A 17460-nucleotide genomic window follows, 5' to 3' on the forward strand; every position below is an offset into this window, starting at 1 on the left:
TACATCAGCTGATTTAGAGGTGGTGACTGGGAGGGACATACTGTCCAGTTCCTTCTAAACTGTATCTACAAAGCCCTACGGTTTGGCCAGGTCCAGCACCTGGCAGGATGAGTGGACTTAGCCCCATGTTGTGGATAATGCAGCACGGGTGGACATGCCCTACACACAGCTATACTGCTAGCCTTCCTCCACAGGCTGTGATGCTGTCACAGGAATGTGCTAGAAAGTCACATCTGAGGAAACAGAGCAGGTAGCAATCTTGGTTTATTTTTGAATAGTAATGTCCCTTCTCTGGAAGCCCACATTAACACTTTTTTTCACCATCTCATTTTTAGCCCACTCAAGGAGCTGTAAAAATTTATTAAACAATGAGGGATAGAGAGATGGCTCAGTGGTTAGAGCACTGGCTTAGCTACCAGAGGACATGGGTTTGAACCCTAGCACCCACACTAGCAACTGTCTGTGACTCCAGTTCCAGAGGATCTGATGCCCTCCTCTGGACTCCATGGGCACCAGGCATTCTTATGGTGCATAGACATACATGTTGACAAAACACCCATGCAGAAAAAATAAAAATAGAGCTTAAAAAAAAACAAGACTTGGTTTATACATTAAATATTGCCAATTTGAACTTCCAGCTCCCGAAAATACCTACAGGACTTTCTTTCAAAATCTCCTGTGTAGATCTCTCTATCCTAACAAACGCCCAATCTTTCCTTTGTTCTCCAGACATAGCACAGTTCTCTCTGGCCTGTGCACGCTGTTTTCCAGATTGCAGTCCTATCCTTTGCTTATTAAAAATCTCCCCCTTGCTGGAGATTTGCCGCCATAGTTTTATTTGACTTTGACACAGCTTTATGGAGAGTCATGGAGAGAATAACCATGGTCTCCTGTCAACACCTAGGAGGAATTAAAGCCTCCTGCCCATAGCCATGTGTGTGAACCACTGTGGGATTGTGAGGATTTCAGCCTCATTTGCTTGCAGAGCCTGGAAATAGAATGGCCTAGTAAGTCATTCCCAGACTCTTCTATTTGTGTGTGTGCCTGGGGTACACATATATGTACATGCTCCTTCATCAACCTTGGTATCCTAACTCAGGGCCTCTCTCTCTCCCTCCCTCCCTCTCTCTCTCTCTCAGTGTGTGCATGCGTGAGAGCAGGTGTCCATTTGAATACTCTAGTTTGTACATATGTGAAGATCCATATGTGACAGAGTGCCCTCCTCTGCTTTAGTGTTTGAGACAGAATCATTGAACATTGAGCTCATATCTGAGCTAGACTGGCCAGGCCCTTAGGATCTGTCTGTCTCCATGTCCCCTTCTGGAAGCACTGGTTTATAGATGCCTGGGTTTGCAGACCTTTCCTTGAGTTCTGGGGCTCAAACTCAAGGTTCTCCTATTGTCAGTGTAAGCTCTTTACTGATTAAGCTACCTCCCCATCCCACCCCCAAATTCTCGACCCACAGACACTACTCAATCATAATACATATTTAATGTACTTTATCTGCTTTCTTTTTGGATTTTTGAGCCAGGGTCCCATGATATAGCATTGGCTGGCCTGAAATTCACTATATGAACTAGATTGGCTTTGAGCATGATGCAAACCTCTTGCCTCTGCTTCCCAAGCGCCACTATGCCCAGCCCATTCTAAGGCACCAGTGTAAGGGCTCATTTGATTCGTAGCAATAGACAGCAAATATATTCCCTTACACACAATTATGCTTCCTCAAAACAGATGCTTTATTTGGTTTGTAACAGGCCTGTATTATTAACAGTCAGAGGCCCAACAGTAATGGAGGCCGATGGTTCAGGAGATGTCCCCCACTTGTTCGCTTTTCTGAGTTGGCATTATCCGGGCAAGATTATGCTGGAGGCATGGAAGATGCTGTGGAAGCTGCTGTGGACTTTGCTGGCTGGCGTGGGTTAGACTATGTGAGTTCCTGGGTTGCTATCTTAGGTAGCTTACAGCCAGGATGTTTGTCCCCGGAGAGCAGTGTAATCCACAGGAAGTGTCAGAGCTGGCGCTCACTGAGCTTTTATGGAGATCTTTTTGCTTTTGTCACTTCTGAGACAGGGTTTCTCTATGTAGCCTTGGTTTTCCTTTGTAGAGCAGGCTGGCCTTGAACTCACAGAGATCCTCCTGCTTCTGCCTCCTAGCGCTGGGATTACAGGCTTGCGCCACCACGCTCGGCACTTCATGGAGATGCTAATTTTTCTAGGATGGACTGAGATGAGGTGACTGCCCTATTTCTCCTGCTCATGTGTCTTCATTCCCATTCCACTGCAGCTTATGTGTGAGTTCAGATTGAAAACTGTTTTATCGTATAACTTATGAGTAGCTGTGAAATGTTCTCACTACCAGGACTTTGCCTGATGTACAATGTGTGTATGTATGTGTACCTCTGAGGGCCCCTATGAGCAAAAGTAACTCAGAGGAAAGGAAAACACTGTCTATAAACACTTGGGGTTTCTAGAGAATCCTCAACTAAGATGTTCACGTTGTTAAGCCTTTGGCTTTTAGCAGAGCCTTTTTAATGGTCTGGCTTCCCTGACTTATGCCTGCTCGGAGACATTTTGCAAAGAACCACCGTCTTCAAGGACCCTTTTACAGGAAACAGATTATCTAATTCCTTTTAGAATTTGGTGCATGAAAAAGACTCCTATCCTTCGCAACCGTCACGTTTTCTTCAGTTGGGTCAGGAGAGCTGTGTTATCTGTCTCTTTTCTTGTCTTGTGGTGAGGAGGCTCCTGTGCAGTGTTTGTGCGTAATTGGCATCAGCTTCCCTCAGGCTGGGTGCCGGGTGTCCCTGATCTTCTTGTCGAGAGGACACTGGCTCATCTACCTCTGTTTTCCTTTGCCTTGACCTGTCGTTTGAACCGTCTAGGCTCCTTTAGATAGGGCTGATGTCAGAACCGTAGGCTCCTCCACAGCACAGCTCTGCTCAGAGGACCTGAAGAAACTGGGTCCCAACATGTACCCCACAGAAAAGTCCACACAGGGCATCATGGCCTCACCCCCACCTTCCCAAGTCTGGAGCAAAGGGAAATCACTAGTGTGTGGGGCCTAGGGTTGCCTGAACAAGACATTGGGAAGCCCAAGTATTCAGGGTAAGCCATTGCCCTCCCCTTTTAAACAAGGGCTGGAGAGCAAGGATTAAAGTTCACATGTTATATGTGCCATATGGGAACATGTATGTGTGTGAGAGGAGAAGGGAAAGGATATTCAAAACAGCAGAGCCTGAGACTGGGAGAGCATGAATGCCAGCCATCAGTTGTGAAGCCTCTGGGTTTTCTTTCCAGAAGTTGACCTGCCCGTGTGCATCTGAGGCTGGGGTTGGCCCGAGTCTTGTCTAACCCTCGGTGACTTGGATCCAGCATGGTGCCAGGAGGTAGGCTGTGGGGCCCTGCCATCACTACTGGAGGTTCTGGGGCCCTGCGCTTTCTTGTCCAGGGCCTGGATTTGGCTGGGAGAGTGAGATGTGGGCTCTGGAAGGCAAAGAAAGAATGAAGATGAAGATTTTGTCTGTTTTCAATTGGAGCTGTTTGGAGCTGTTCTGCTATATAGATTCTAGTCTCCTTTGGTGCTATGAGAGCTGTCACTTTGGGGTCTGGTATGTACTGGAATAGGAAGAGCTTTGTCTGCTGGCTGGGGAATGAGAATTTTAATTCTGGCCTTAAGATAGAGGCTTTTTTGTTTGTTTTTTAGACTTATTTTAAATCTCTGTGTGTGTGTGTGTGTGCCAGGAATACATGCAGGTGTACATGCAGGACAGGAGAAGTCGTGGGCTCCCCTGGAGCTGGAGTTATAGGGGTTGTGAGCCTTACGATGTGTGTGCTGGGTGAGCTTGTGGCTTCTGGAAGATCAGCAAGTGCTCTTAACTACCGAGCCTCCTCTCCAGCCCCAAGGGTAGAACTTTATTCTAGGTTTTCCAGAGTAAAAATTAGGACAACAGTAACAGCAGCCTCTCGGGGTGATGACCATGTCAACTCTGATCATGGAAGCGAAGGGGCCATGTAAATTGGAAAACCACCTCATTTCCAGCTCTTTCACTTATCTTCCTCCCTCTCCCTGATTCCAAGATGGGGACATGCCCTTCCTAAACTCAGTTCTTCTTATGGAACACAGACCAGACAACATTCCTCCTGAGGCGTCACCACTACCAACTATGCTTTCTCGGCTTTCCTTTGAGAAATTTGATACAGGCAGAGCCATGGATGGAAGGAGTCATGTTTTCCTTTCAAAGCAGACAAGCACAGGGAATAGTGTGGTGTCCTTGGGCCCTATTTAGTTTTGAGCTAGTGCATGCCACAACCCCTCTTGTAATAATGCACTTGGCAGCCTAGGTCCTTTACCTGAATATACCACTGACATTACATTTTGAACAATGCACCTAGCAAACTCAGAACTCCAGAGACTCCTACCTGTACACACCCCTCTCTGAACAATAGTCTACATTTTTTCTGTCCCTAACAACAGTTACATTTAGACAGTTTCTGTTCAAGTGTATTCCCAATCTATCTGGGTATGATGAATAGAAGAGCTGATAGATTCTGAACTTGTTTAGGGAATATGCACAGTAAGGTAAATATCTGTAGTAGCAAAAATGAGCATGTGACTTAACCTATGAAAAAATAGGGAATCCACTAAACCATGCCTCTTAGTAACCAGCTGCTCCTTCTCCACAGAAAGAGACTCTAGACTGTATGCTAGGGCTACAGAATGTCTTCAATCGTGTGGCCTGCTGTCAGCCTTTATCTGCAGTGTATCTTTTTCTAATCTATACTGTTTCTTCACTCCCAAGAAAGCTCTCTTATTACTTGGGCAAATCTGTGTGCGCCTTTATCGCCAGTTCTCTGGGCAAGAGGCCCAGAACCTGTAAATGCCTTAGCCCTTGGCCACCCACAGCATCTCCTGAATTGTGGTCACCAAGTGGAAAAACACTATTTGGATTTTGCATTGAGTAAGATGTAATAAGATATTTTGGACTTATTTGTTGTAGCAGATAGTATTATTCTGGTTAGTGATTAAAACAATAGACAAGAACACGTGAAATGTGACTACTAAGAAACTGGAACAAATAAGAAATCCTAACCCATAAATTATTAGTCATTTATTGTGCCTCTTGTATAGTTCTCTCTTCCAAGGTCAACATTGTTGCGTGCCCTTTAAAACAGAGGTGCTCCTAAGACAACCAGATAAGCTTAGACATGGTCTTTACACCTCACACTTTCCTCTCTCTGTATTGGAGCCTTGTCTATCTATGAGCACTCTTTGGAGACCCTAGACCCTTCTGGGAGAAACTTACTTACCCTCTCCTACCAGCTTATTCTCTCCAATATGTCTCTTTAAAAGTTTATTCATCATCATCATGAGTGCTGGGGTTAAAGCCAGGCACCGCCATTGCCTGGCAGAAGTTTGTAATTATTATTTATATATGAGTGTTTTCCCTGAACGTATGTCTGTGTGCCGCGTGTGTTCATTGCCCGTGGATGCAAGAAAACAGCACTGAACTTTGTGGGTGCAAGAAATAGAACCTGATCTTTTAGAAGTGCTCTTACCCTCTGGGCTACCTCTCTACCAGCTCTAGCATGTCTCTTTTTAGAAACTACAAGCTACTACCTCTAGCACATATTTGTTAGTTTATTGTGTTTGCCAGGAGTTTCATTGAGCACCTTACACTCTATGCTTTCATCACCATCCCATGAGCTAGGTGCTGCATATTGCTGAATAATTATCAGTGCCCTTGTCTTAAACCCAGAGCAGTCCAATTTTACATCATATGTTCTTTACAGCTTCCTTGGGGACTTGGGAAAAGTGATCATTGTGGGGAAAATTACCTTCCTTAGTGAGGGGTAGCTGGGTGGCATTTTTAGAGCTGTTCTTAGGGGTGTCCTCTGAATTTGTGACTGTGGCTCTTCCTTTGATGGATTTGTGGCTCTTCTCAACTTCACGTAGCTGCAGAATAAAAACGAATTATTTATGGCAGTGAAGGGCATTGGTGTCTGATGCTTAGAGCCCCTGGATCATGAGAGGCGAGGTGGGACCGTATTTGCGGTTCTTGCTGACTACCTTCGACTGCCTGTTATTGGAGAGTGAAGTGTCTGACTTGGGTTCACACAGCACTTGAAGGACATCTAACCTTTATTTCCGTGTTCTCCTGTATCTGGGCAGGAGCCCAGTGAGGATAACAGAAGGAGGAAACTGCAGCAAGATACATAAAGTTAGTTCCTGAAGTATGGCAGGAAATAAAGATGATGGGATGCAGAGATTATTAGAGTTTGTCCTCGTGTGTGTGTGTGTGTGTGTGTGTGTGTGTGTGTGTCCATCCAGAGAGAACAGTCAGAGTCTCGGATGTTGAGAGAAGCTGCCTGTGTATCAAGGAGACTTAGGAGATATGTTGTTTGGTCATTTCTTTTAGACGATCTCTCTCTGTGTATGTGTGTGCAAATGTGTGAGGGCTAATGACTGACTCCAGAGCCTGTGACCTCTAAGCACTTTTTCTCCCACTGTGCTATACCATCAGCCCCTCAAATATTTTCCTACTGTGTATGCATGCTGTTGAACCCTACAGGGCTGCTTCCTGCAGTGCAGGTACTCTGGGATTTGGCTTACAAGGAAACCATGGAAAGAACACAACTGAGATCACAGAGCAAATCAGCAAAGAACAAGAACATCATTCAAAATGTAGCTCCAGAGAGACTCACTGCTTGGATTTTCTTTCGCAGCTGGGCATTAGCTCTGGAAAGTCTCTTTGAAACTGAGTTCAGATAGTAGATGGCCAGACTGAAAGAGAAAAAAACAAATTCCTGTTGTCCTGGGGCATTAGAAAATGACAAGAGCTGGGCATTTTCCCTAGGATCCCCAGATACCAAAGCTTTGTCTCTAACAGGATAGAGCTGGTCCTCCATCCTAGGTTGTCTGCTCAACATGGAGAAGACACCCTCTCCATTGTAGTGAGTGTGGGATGACCTTCATGTGTCTAGCTCCCAGAGTGCTCAGTGAAGGTTAGTGGAAGGTCACCCCGATTCTAAAGAGGTAGTTTCTTGTCTGCAAAAGAAAATGTTTCTTGTGTAGCTGCCCAGTAGCAGGCTTTGTGCCATGTACAGCTAGCTCCATCTTGTTGGTTTTGATGGACACTTGGTGAAATAATGTTGGGCAGTTGGACAGGTATTAGACAGGCTTAGAGGTCATTTAGGATGGATTCTTCCCTTATGATCAGCTTTGGTCCATTAAGTGAAAGCCTCTTCCTCCTGGTCAAAAGAGTGAAATCTGAGTTCTACCTCTAGCCCTGAGTAGAAAAATGACATTCTAATCTGCTTCAAAGATTAAATCAACATGATCTATTGTCTTTTTCCCTACAAGTTAATCTAACTGGGTCTACCAGTCATCTGGCCAGCAGACCTCCCTAGAATCAGGAAAGCTGACTCATTGAGGATATACTAAGGAGTTGGGAGAAATAATTATACCTGTAATGAGACAACGTACTTATATAGCCCTCCCTTTAGGCAATTTTTTACAGCTCTTAACTGATAAACCTTAGCATTTTATTTTATATTTATTTATTTATTTATTTGAGACAGGGTTTCTTTGTGTAGCCATGGCTGTCCTGGAACTTGCTCTGTAGACCAGGATGGCCCAGAACTCACAGAGATCTGCCTCCTCTGCCTCGGTCCCTGAGTGCTGTGACCACAAGCTTGCACTACCACTGCCCAGCTCGAATTCTAATTCAGAAGTATAACTCTTCTTTGGACACCAAATTGAATCCCAACATGCTTGCCCTGACACTCTGGGCTTTCTTAAGTCGTTTTCCTTAAAGATACCCTCTCACCCTGACCCCTGCTTTCTACAGCTGCTTGTAGACTTCTATCACTGACTCAACTAAAAAATGGCCTTCCTTTCGCTTTTCCATCTCCCTTGCTCAGGTAGCTGCCTGCTCTGTGTTTTTGTTTTCCACTCAAATGCTAATAAAATTGTTCTCAACTTTCCTTTTGTGTTCCTTATTTATTTATTTTGAGTCAGGGTCTAACTTTGTAGTCCTGGATGGCCTTGAAGCCACAGAGCTCTGTCTCCCTCTCCAGTGCTGTGATTAAAGATGTGGGCCACCATATCCTGCTCTGAGTCAAAATATGAAGCTCCATTCAAGCACTAGCCTCTAGGTTAGTATCAATACAAATCTTTTCTCAGTCCTCTTGAAACCTCTTGAACTCTGTGCAGCCTCTTTAATTTATATGTATTCTGCAAAGCATACATCTGCATGTATAAGCATATTACTCTGTGCTATGTTATATGTGATATGAGAGTTAATATTAGTAATTATGATTGAAAGAAAAAACCTGTATTTGCCTTGGCAAGGTTGCCAAGGTAGTATAAGAAATTGCTGTCACTGAAACAGCTAAATCATATGAATGTAGCACAGCCCATGGAATCAGGGCTCATGGCAGCTCACAGGGACTGAAGTGGCAATTGTGAAGTTTGCATGGCTCTGTGTTATGTCCTCTGCATACATGCTAAAGCTGTTGGCTTGGTGTTTATGGAGAACTCCTGACAGTGATAGTGGGGATATTTCTGACTCTTTTGCCTGCTTTGGAGACTTTTTTTTTTTCTTTTACTGGGTTCCCTCATCCAGCCTTGATGTGAGGGTTTGTGTCTGGCCCATTGTATTTTGTTGCATCATATTCAGTTGATGTCCGGGGGGGGGGGGACGACTTCTCTTCTCTGGGAGGGGGCAGGCAGTGGGTGAGGGGATATGGAGCAGGAGAGAGGGAGGTAGGGGAACTGGGAAGAGCACAGGGAGGGGAAGCTGTGGTTGGGATATATTGTATGAGAGAAGAATGAATAAAAAATTTAAAAAACTACTAAATCTTATGAATTTGTTGTTATTCAATAAATTCCAACATCGCACAACTACTTTCAATCACAATAGATGGAGATAGAAAGATATTCAATGATAAAATGAAATTTAAGCAATATCTTTTTACAAATCCAGCCCTACAGAAGCCTACAAACAAAAAATTTCAATCTGAAAAGGTTAACAACATCCAAGAAAACACAAGGAATAAATAATCTCTGTTCAGAAAATCAAAAGAGGGAATAAATAACTCATACCACAACAAAATAATGGTAATCAACAAACACTGCTCAGTGACGACTCAACATGAATGGTCTCAACGAAAAGACACAGACTAAACTAATTGGATATGAAAACAACATCCATCCCTCTGCCACATCCATAAACACTTTAACATCAAGGACAGAGATCACCTCAGGGCAAAAGGATGTAAAAAGATATTCCAAATGACATAAGAAGAACTTTGGTGTAGTCATTTTAGTATCTTGACAAAATAGACTCCAAACTTATCAGGAGAGAAAGGGAAGGACACTATGTACTCACCAAAGGAAAATTTCACCAAGACAATATCGCACTTCTTAACATCTATGCACCAAATACAAAGGCACTCAAGTTTACAAAAGAAACACTACTACAGTTTAAATCACATACTGATCCTACACACTGATAGTGGGAGACTTCAGTACTCCTCTCCTGCCAATAGACAGACTAGCCAGACAAAAACTAAGCAGAGAAATGCTGGAGCTAACTGACATCATAAACCAAATGGACCTGACAGGCATGTATAGGTCATTTCACCCCCCCCCCCCAAAAAAAAAGAACACACATCCTCCTCAGCAGCAGCCCATGGAACTCAAATTTTACCACAAAGAAGGCCTCAACAGATACAAGAAAGTTGAACTAACACCCCAAATCCTGTCTGACTGCCATAGATTAAAGTTGGATATCAACAACAACAGAAACACAGAAAGCTTAGAGACTTGTGGAAACTGAACAACCCACTACTGAATGAAAAAAAATGTGTCAAGACAAGAATTAGAAAAGAAATTAAAAACTTTTTAGAATGGAGTGAAAATAAAAACATCCACATCCAAATTTATTGTACACAATGAAGGCTGTTCTGAGAGTCAAGTTCATAGCACTGAATGTCTACGTAAAACATTGGAGGGATCTCACATTAGTAATTTAACAGTGTACCTGAAAGCTCTAGAACAAAAAGAAGAAATAACATCCAAAAGGAGCAAATGGCAAGAAATGATCAAACTTAAGGGTGAAATCAATAAAATAGAAACAAACAAATAGAAACAATCAATGAAAAAAATAGTTGGATCTTTGAGAAAATTAATAAGATTGACAAACCTATAGCCCACTAACAGGAGCAGAGAGAATAATAAAATTAGAGACTGTTGTTTTTTTTTCCATAAACTGACAGTAAGTTCCTCTTGCTGAAGACAACACCTATGTAACTCACTGAACAGGGAAAAGTCAAGCTGGCGCCTACATAGAGCTTCCACTCCTCCCAACTAGTGTTCATGGTCCTGGAAGGTACTCTGTGCTAAAGGAGAAAGATGAACGCCAACCCCGCTACAAACCCTCCCATTTACAAAGACGAGCCGCCTGCACAGTGAGCTGGTGCAACAGTGGCGCAGGCTTGTGGGAGTAACCGCCAACACTGAGACCTAAATGGGATATGGGATGTCTCCATCAAATGCTTCCCCTCAAGCCCCAGGGAGATATGTGGCAGAGGAAGTAGAAAGAGTGTAAGAGCCAGAGGGGATGTAGGGACATCAAGGAAACAAGGGCTTCTAAACACAGCATGACCAAATGCCATATGACCTCACAGAGACGGTGGCAGCTTGTACAGGGCCTGCATGGGTCTGCACCAGATGGGATTCTAGGGCTGAGAGAAGAGATGGATGCATGGTCCTACCCCTAACCCAGGCACTAACTCCAGCTGATAATCACTTATGTTGTTCATGGTTTCAGAGATATGAGCCCACCTTGACAGAGAGGGTGTAAAGCAGCTTTGTTAGGGTGGATTGGAAGCAAGAAAAAGACAGCCAGGGGCTCAGACGCTATACAGACCCCAAGGACATGTGTCAGCCTGACCTGGTGTAGAATCACCTAGGAGCTGGTAAGGTGCACCTCTGCTGTGAGTGAGGGTGGTTTCAGAAAGGATCAACTGAGGATGAGAGAGCCATCTGAATGTAGGCAGTGCCATCTCCTGAGCGCGGGCTGAGTAAGGGAGGAAACGAGAAAGCCAAGCCCCGGCCTTCATTCCACTCTCCCCACTTCCTGGCCAGCCATGACGGGAACCGGTCTGCTGTGCCTCTGAACCGAGGAGCAAAGAGAACCTTTTCTCCCTCAGGTTGTTGCTGCTGGGCACTGTGTATCAAATTTCCCCGGAGACAGAACAGCCCATCCTTCAAGGGAGTCATTCAGACTGAGAGTGTCTAAAGGAAGGTGAAAGGGTCAGGACCTCTGACAAGCTGTTAGAACGCAGGAAATAAACAACCCAAAAGAGTTTTAGGATGACAGACAGCGGTGCATGTCTTTATTCCCAGCACCCAGGAGCCAGAGGCAGGTGGATCTACAAGTTCAAGACCATCTGGTCTACACAGGAAGCTCCAGGCCGGCCAGGATTTTTGTTTGTTTGTTTATTTTTAGTAAACAAATAGCCCAGAAATCCCTGAACAGACCAGATGAGCTAGGCCTCCCTCCCCAATCAACAAGCATTAAGAACTGCTGAGAGGTATTCAGAGCTGCTTGAAAGAGGCAGAGATCAGGGGAGCTGCCTGGAAGAGCCGCTCTGGCCTGTAGAGCCGCCTGTAGGCGGTGTGGTGGGCTCCAGCTGTGTAAGCTGTCATCCTCACTGGGGTGGGTTTTGGAGATGCAGCTGTCACTGAGTCATTTCTGCTTCGGTAAGTGGTCTCGCACACCCTCTCCCCTAAGCAATCCCAATCAACTCACTGGTCCACAGAGTTGGACTTGGGTGCTATTTGGAGTGACTAGATGTTCTCGCTTTTCCAGGAATGGTGACATCCAACATTCGGCCCTGTGGTCGTGGTGACCCAACAGTAATATAGCCTGCTTCTTCCAGCTAGCCCCAACTAAAGGTTCTAGAACTGCCTAAAGATAGCGCCAGCAGCTGGGGGCCAAGTCTTCAGTGGTGGTCCTTAGGGGACGCCTCACATCCAGGTGTAACACACGCTCAGCTTTTGGACGAGTTCAGATTCCACAGCTCCTTGATATTTCAAGTCAACCTGGTTGGCCGCAAATGTTCTAGCCCTAGACAAGTGACTCTGAGGCACATTGCTTCCTTGGGGTTTCCAGACAGAGTCACAGTAGACTCGTCACAGCAGAGGTAGCCATATTCTTCACTCTCCCTACTCCCTGATGAATCACTTGTGTTTGAATCTGCCTCAGGGTCTACTTCTGGGGAATCCAGACTAAGAGAGTAAAATGGAGACCCCTGTCTCAGAAAGCCTCAGGCACTAGGAGGAGTTTCAATCAGACAGAGCCAGGGGCGCTGGGGAACTTACAACATCAGTAGGATGGCTGGAATGATCAGGCCTGGATTGGCAAGGAACGCAAAGATCTTGCCCAGGAACTTAGGAAAATCATTTTCAATGGTCTCGTGGAGGACGTCATACATTCTGTTTTTCCCACTAGAAAAAGGAGAGAACACATTACAGTATGCACAAAGCTCCTGTGGCACACACAGTCATGTCTCTGACCCCTTCGTTCCAAAGGTGCAATTTATCACTGCTATTCTGAGAGAGCCAGAGCTCTGCCCCAAAAGGACTAAGAAAAGAGTGTTGCCACTCAGGGGACAGGCATCTGGGGCGGGCTGTGGAGGACTCACTAGCTTCCTGGCCTCAGTAGCTAGCTTACAGACTCTCAAACTACACTGCTCTTCTGTGTCAGCAAGAAAGAAGTGGATTTTCTCACAGTCTTTTTTCTTTTAGGGGGCAGGCTTTTTCTGTGTTGTCTAGTCTATCCCTAAACTCCTGGGCTCAAACAACACTTCTACCTCAGTCTCCAAGTAGCCTCCACATAGGTCTCTGTGCCAGGGTTTTGCCTATATTCCACCAGAAGAAAATTGTCTGTGGTCTAGTTATAAGAAAAGCATGGACTCTTCTGGGCTCCTTGCCCTGGAAGCAGTTCTCCTAAGATGAATGTGGTGGAAATGTCACAGGACCTCTAAAACACACTTACGATTAATCTTCCAACCAGGAAACTGGATTGTCCCAAGATGGGCTTCTGTACTGTTTACTGTAGGAGGTTCATTTTTCTTCTAATTCTTTAGAATTGTTGTGAAAATTGACTCCAAAATCATTTTCCAGAGACACCTAGATACTGGAGGCTCTTGAATATACTATGAAGTAGACTTAAAAGTTTGAAGATAATTTCAGCAGCAGTTCAAATTATTTTTCTACAGAGCACTGTGAACTATCTCTATCTATCTATCTATCTATCTATCTTCTATCTATCTTCTATCTACCTACCTATCATCTATCTACCTCAACTCTTATCTACTTATCATCCATCCATCCATTGATCTATCATCTATCTTCTGTGCCTATATCAATGTGTGCATGTGTATGCCCATGCATATGGAGGTCTGAGGTTGATGTCAGAGATTCTTTCTCAAATGTTCTTCTACCTTATTTGAGGTGGGGTCTTTTAAACCTAGAGCTTAGCCTAGGCTAGCCTCTGAGACTCCTTCAGATGCTGGGGTTGTGGGAGAAGCTACCCCTACCCAGCACTCATGGGATCCTGGGGCCTGGCTTGTACAGCAAGTATTTTAATGGCCAAGGCATTTCCCCATTCTCTTTATGAGTGCATGCATACCCTGCTTCTTTTCACTAGAGTTGTACCATCAAATGCGACTATTAAAATAACATGACAATTAAAGAGAGATTTTGCTTTTTATACTAATATTTCAAGTGTCTGCCCACTGCATTAGAAGAATGGATATGGGGTGCTCTCATTATCATAGGCCCTCTACCGGAAGTGCTGAGCTTTAATCTCTGGAGCAGCTGCTGAAAATGTCTTTGCTCTAGTTCTCACACCTCTCTGTAGGTAATAAGGCACAATGCTAACACAGCTGAGGGGACCACTGAAGTCAGTAGGTGTTGAGGATAGCACTGTTAAGCTGTGTCATTTAATCTTGTAGTCAGCAGATTTAGTTTTCAGATTAACATATAGTGCCTCAGGGACAAATCAGCTTGTCACCTGTAAGCTAAAATAGTTTTCTCTCTTTCTTTTTTTCTTTTTATGTTTTTTAAGTGGTTGGAAAAAATCAAGTATAGTAACTTGTGACATATAAAAACTGAAATATGATTTTTAAAGACATTTTACTGTCTATAAACTTTTGCTGGAACACAGCCATTCTCATTGGTGCAGTGTATACAGCTGAGCTATAATGGCATATATATCATATATTTATATAAAACATATATAACTATATATAAATATATATATATATATATATATATATATTGTCCTATAATGGCAGAACTGAGTCGTTGCATCAGAGAGCATGTGTGGCTATTTCATCACTTGGCACTGTTGTGTTGCATGCTAGTAATCCCAGCATTTGGGAAGCTGAGGCAGGAGGATCATGGAGACCTTGCCTGAGCTATGCAAAGACTCTCTGTCTCAAAAACCAATTGGCAACATGTTAGTCATGCAATCACCGTGACATGACATTTGGTTGATTTTTTTTATTAGTAGTACATATCATGGAGAAATAATAAAAAGAAAACTTTAAGTATGTGTTTAAGTCAAAGCTGATTTTGATTATTTTGTCTTTGAAGTGGTGGCTGCTATGACAATTTAGCACACTGGTGAATTAACACAATATACGTGTACTGTCTTACAGCTCTGGAGGCCAGAGGCTGATGTGGTTTCATTGGGTTACTTAAGGTGTTGGCAGGGCTACGGTCCCTCGAGGGAGGACACAGAGGAGTGGATTCCTGTGTCTCTTGGCTCAGGTCCCCTTCTTTCATCTACAAAGCCAGCGTCATGGATTTTCAAACCTTTCTCTGCTTTCACAGTCACCCTGCCTTCTGCTCTTATTTGATGGTGTCTCCCACTTGTTGTCTTTCATGGTAGAATTTGAGGTGTGAGCAGAAGCATGAAGAAGAGGCAAACCCAGGGACAGGCTTGCTTTATAACAAGTTACTCTTATATTAAGTAATCCAGTTCCACAGGTGAGAACTTGCTCCCAACTGTGATTGCCAGACCAATTTCATGACAGAATGGCACTATTGCCATTTAATTGATTAGTCACCTTCTAAACTCCTGGCTTTGTCAAATTGACATAATGGGAGCTGGGTTTCAACATTAGTTTAAGAGGCAATGAATCATACTCAAACCTTGGTAACTTGCAAAGTTTAAAATATACACTATCAGGCACCTTACAGTCAGACAAGTTTAAAATATACACCATCAGGCACCTTACAGTCAGACAAAGTTACCCAATGCTTAGTATACTGCCTCCTACCTGATGGTGGCATTAAAAGCACTGAATAAGTTTCCTCATCGGTGATTGTCACTAACTAGGCTTTCAGAATGCCCTCACTACCTCCACCTGTCTTCAATGACAAGCAGGTGGTCATTTGCGGGGGGGGGGGGGGGGGGAGGGGTCCTTGTCACCTTTCTTCCTTTTTGTCTTTCTCCTTTCGGTCAATTTCGAAGACTGCTGGTACAAATTTAAAAAATCCAGCCAGAGAAGGGAGAATAAATCAAAGTCATCCTGTCTCCCTTACAAGTAAAAGAAAACAAAAAGAGACCCGAGCTGCAGATGCAGACGAATGACTTGGGGATCAGCGGGCAGCCCTTCTCACTCGTGACCAACGCCGCATCCCTTCCTCAAATCCCACGTGCTGCAGGATTGACTTTTCTCTTCTCTCAAGGATAAGTGAATTCATGAGTGAAGGGATTGAAGTAGAAATGATTGCATCATATGTAAGTGATCATAAAAGTGATCAGCATGCCTCAGAATCCTGAACATCATGACCAAAGTCTCGGTTCACTGGCCGCAGAAAAAACCTGAGCCCGTAACAAAAACTCCTAACTTCCCCCTTACTGTGTCCCTGATCCAGACAGACGCACACTGAGCAGCTACAAGCTGCTTTGGAGGGAGTGGAGCGAATCCTGGGTGAGATGTAGTCCAGGTCCACACGCTTGTTCTGGGGGTTGATGTAGACTGTTTTAAAAATTTGAGTGAGTTTGTAAGTTAAAGTGGCATATAGTTCCAAATACATGTTCAGGTTTTTATGAGGCTCTGAAAAGCCTATAATAACGGGCCATGTTTTTCATGGTTAATGTGGATGTCTGAGGCCTGCACCAACGGTCCTCAATTTGGGCAGTGCTCAGGGTCACAGATATTCTTACTAAAGACCGGCTTGGTCCTGTAAGTAGTTTACAAACAACAAACGGGCTGGAGAGATGGCTGGAGAGAGTGGTTAAGAGCACTGTGTGCTCTTCTAGAGGTCTTGAGTTCAATTCCTCACATCCGCATGGTGACTCACAACCATCTATAATGTGATCTGGTGCCCTCTTCTGGCATGCAGGTGTACATGCAGATAGAGCACTCATATAAAATCAATCAATCTTAAAATAACCAAACAAATAATAACATAGTAGATCCTCACAGCAACCCTATGAGCTATGCTTCACCAGAATTTCTATCTTTTAGGAAGTGAACCTGTGCAGAGCTCAAAACTGGTCAATGAGAGAGTTGGCTCTTAAATCTGCTCTCCACATCAGGTGACTTTTCTGCAAAGACCTAAATGATTTCCTTTTTAGCTGTGTGGGTAGGATGGCTTCCACGTCAACTGCTCAGTCCTAGTGCTGCAGAAAGAAGCTCCCATGGGTACATGTAAGCACATAGATATGGCCGTGCTCCAACAAAACTTTTTTTTTTTTGAGGCAAGGTTTCTCTGCATATTAGATCTGTCCTGGACTCCGTTTGCAGACCAGGTTGGCCTCCAACTCCCTGAGTGCTGGGATTAAAGGTGTGCACCACTGTGCCCGGCTCCTCCAGTAAAACTTTATTTACAAAACTAGATGGTGTTTTGGGTTTGTTCCAAAGAGCATGGCCCACCATAGCCCATTTGTGATTGTAGGCTATGTGGTGCCAACCATCCCTATCATTGATGTTGCCTGCTAAGCCCCTGTAGCCCAAATCCCAACTTCTTCCCTGTACAGCTGAATTTTTGTGAGGTGGCATTCTACTTTGAACAGCAACGGTTAAGGCAGTTGTTTTCTTCCAGACACTGAACACAACGGAGTGAGAAAGAAGAAAACACCATCTCCTCATTAATCTTCTGCCATTTGGGAAAACAAGGTAAGATAAACAAGGAAAAGGCATGGCATGTTTTGTCTGTGGTTTGTTTTTTGAGATAGGTTTGGATGCAAACTCATGCTTCTCCTGCTTTAGCCTTCTGAGTGCTGGGTTATAGCCAGTGGCAAGGAACACATGATTTGTTTATGGGTAAAAAGGATATAAACAGGTGTGTGTGTGTGTGTGTGTGTGTGTGCGCGCGCGCGCGCGTTTCAGCTGGGATTTCTGGCAAAGGCCCCATTTGAGAAGCTGGCCT

At 44.2% G+C, this 17460-nt stretch overlaps 1 protein-coding gene across 1 annotated transcript in view; it reads right to left on the reverse strand.

Annotated features, from left to right (window-relative positions):
• Positions 1-1729: 1729 nt before the first annotated feature.
• Positions 1730-17460, reverse strand: part of Tmc2 (transmembrane channel like 2) — a 66421-nt gene continuing 50690 nt past the window's right edge. The window contains exons 16-19 of the mRNA XM_021645111.2: positions 12391-12516; positions 6705-6783; positions 5838-5955; positions 1730-3485 (exon numbers count right to left, since the gene is read on the reverse strand). Coding sequence (XP_021500786.1) covers positions 3268-3485; positions 5838-5955; positions 6705-6783; positions 12391-12516 — 541 coding nt within the window. The 3' untranslated portion in view covers positions 1730-3267. The remainder of the gene's footprint in view (positions 3486-5837; positions 5956-6704; positions 6784-12390; positions 12517-17460) is intronic.

The sequence above is a fragment of the Meriones unguiculatus genome, chromosome 18, assembly GCF_030254825.1.
Source record: "Meriones unguiculatus strain TT.TT164.6M chromosome 18, Bangor_MerUng_6.1, whole genome shotgun sequence".
In the NCBI taxonomy this organism is placed as follows: Eukaryota; Metazoa; Chordata; class Mammalia; order Rodentia; family Muridae; genus Meriones; species Meriones unguiculatus.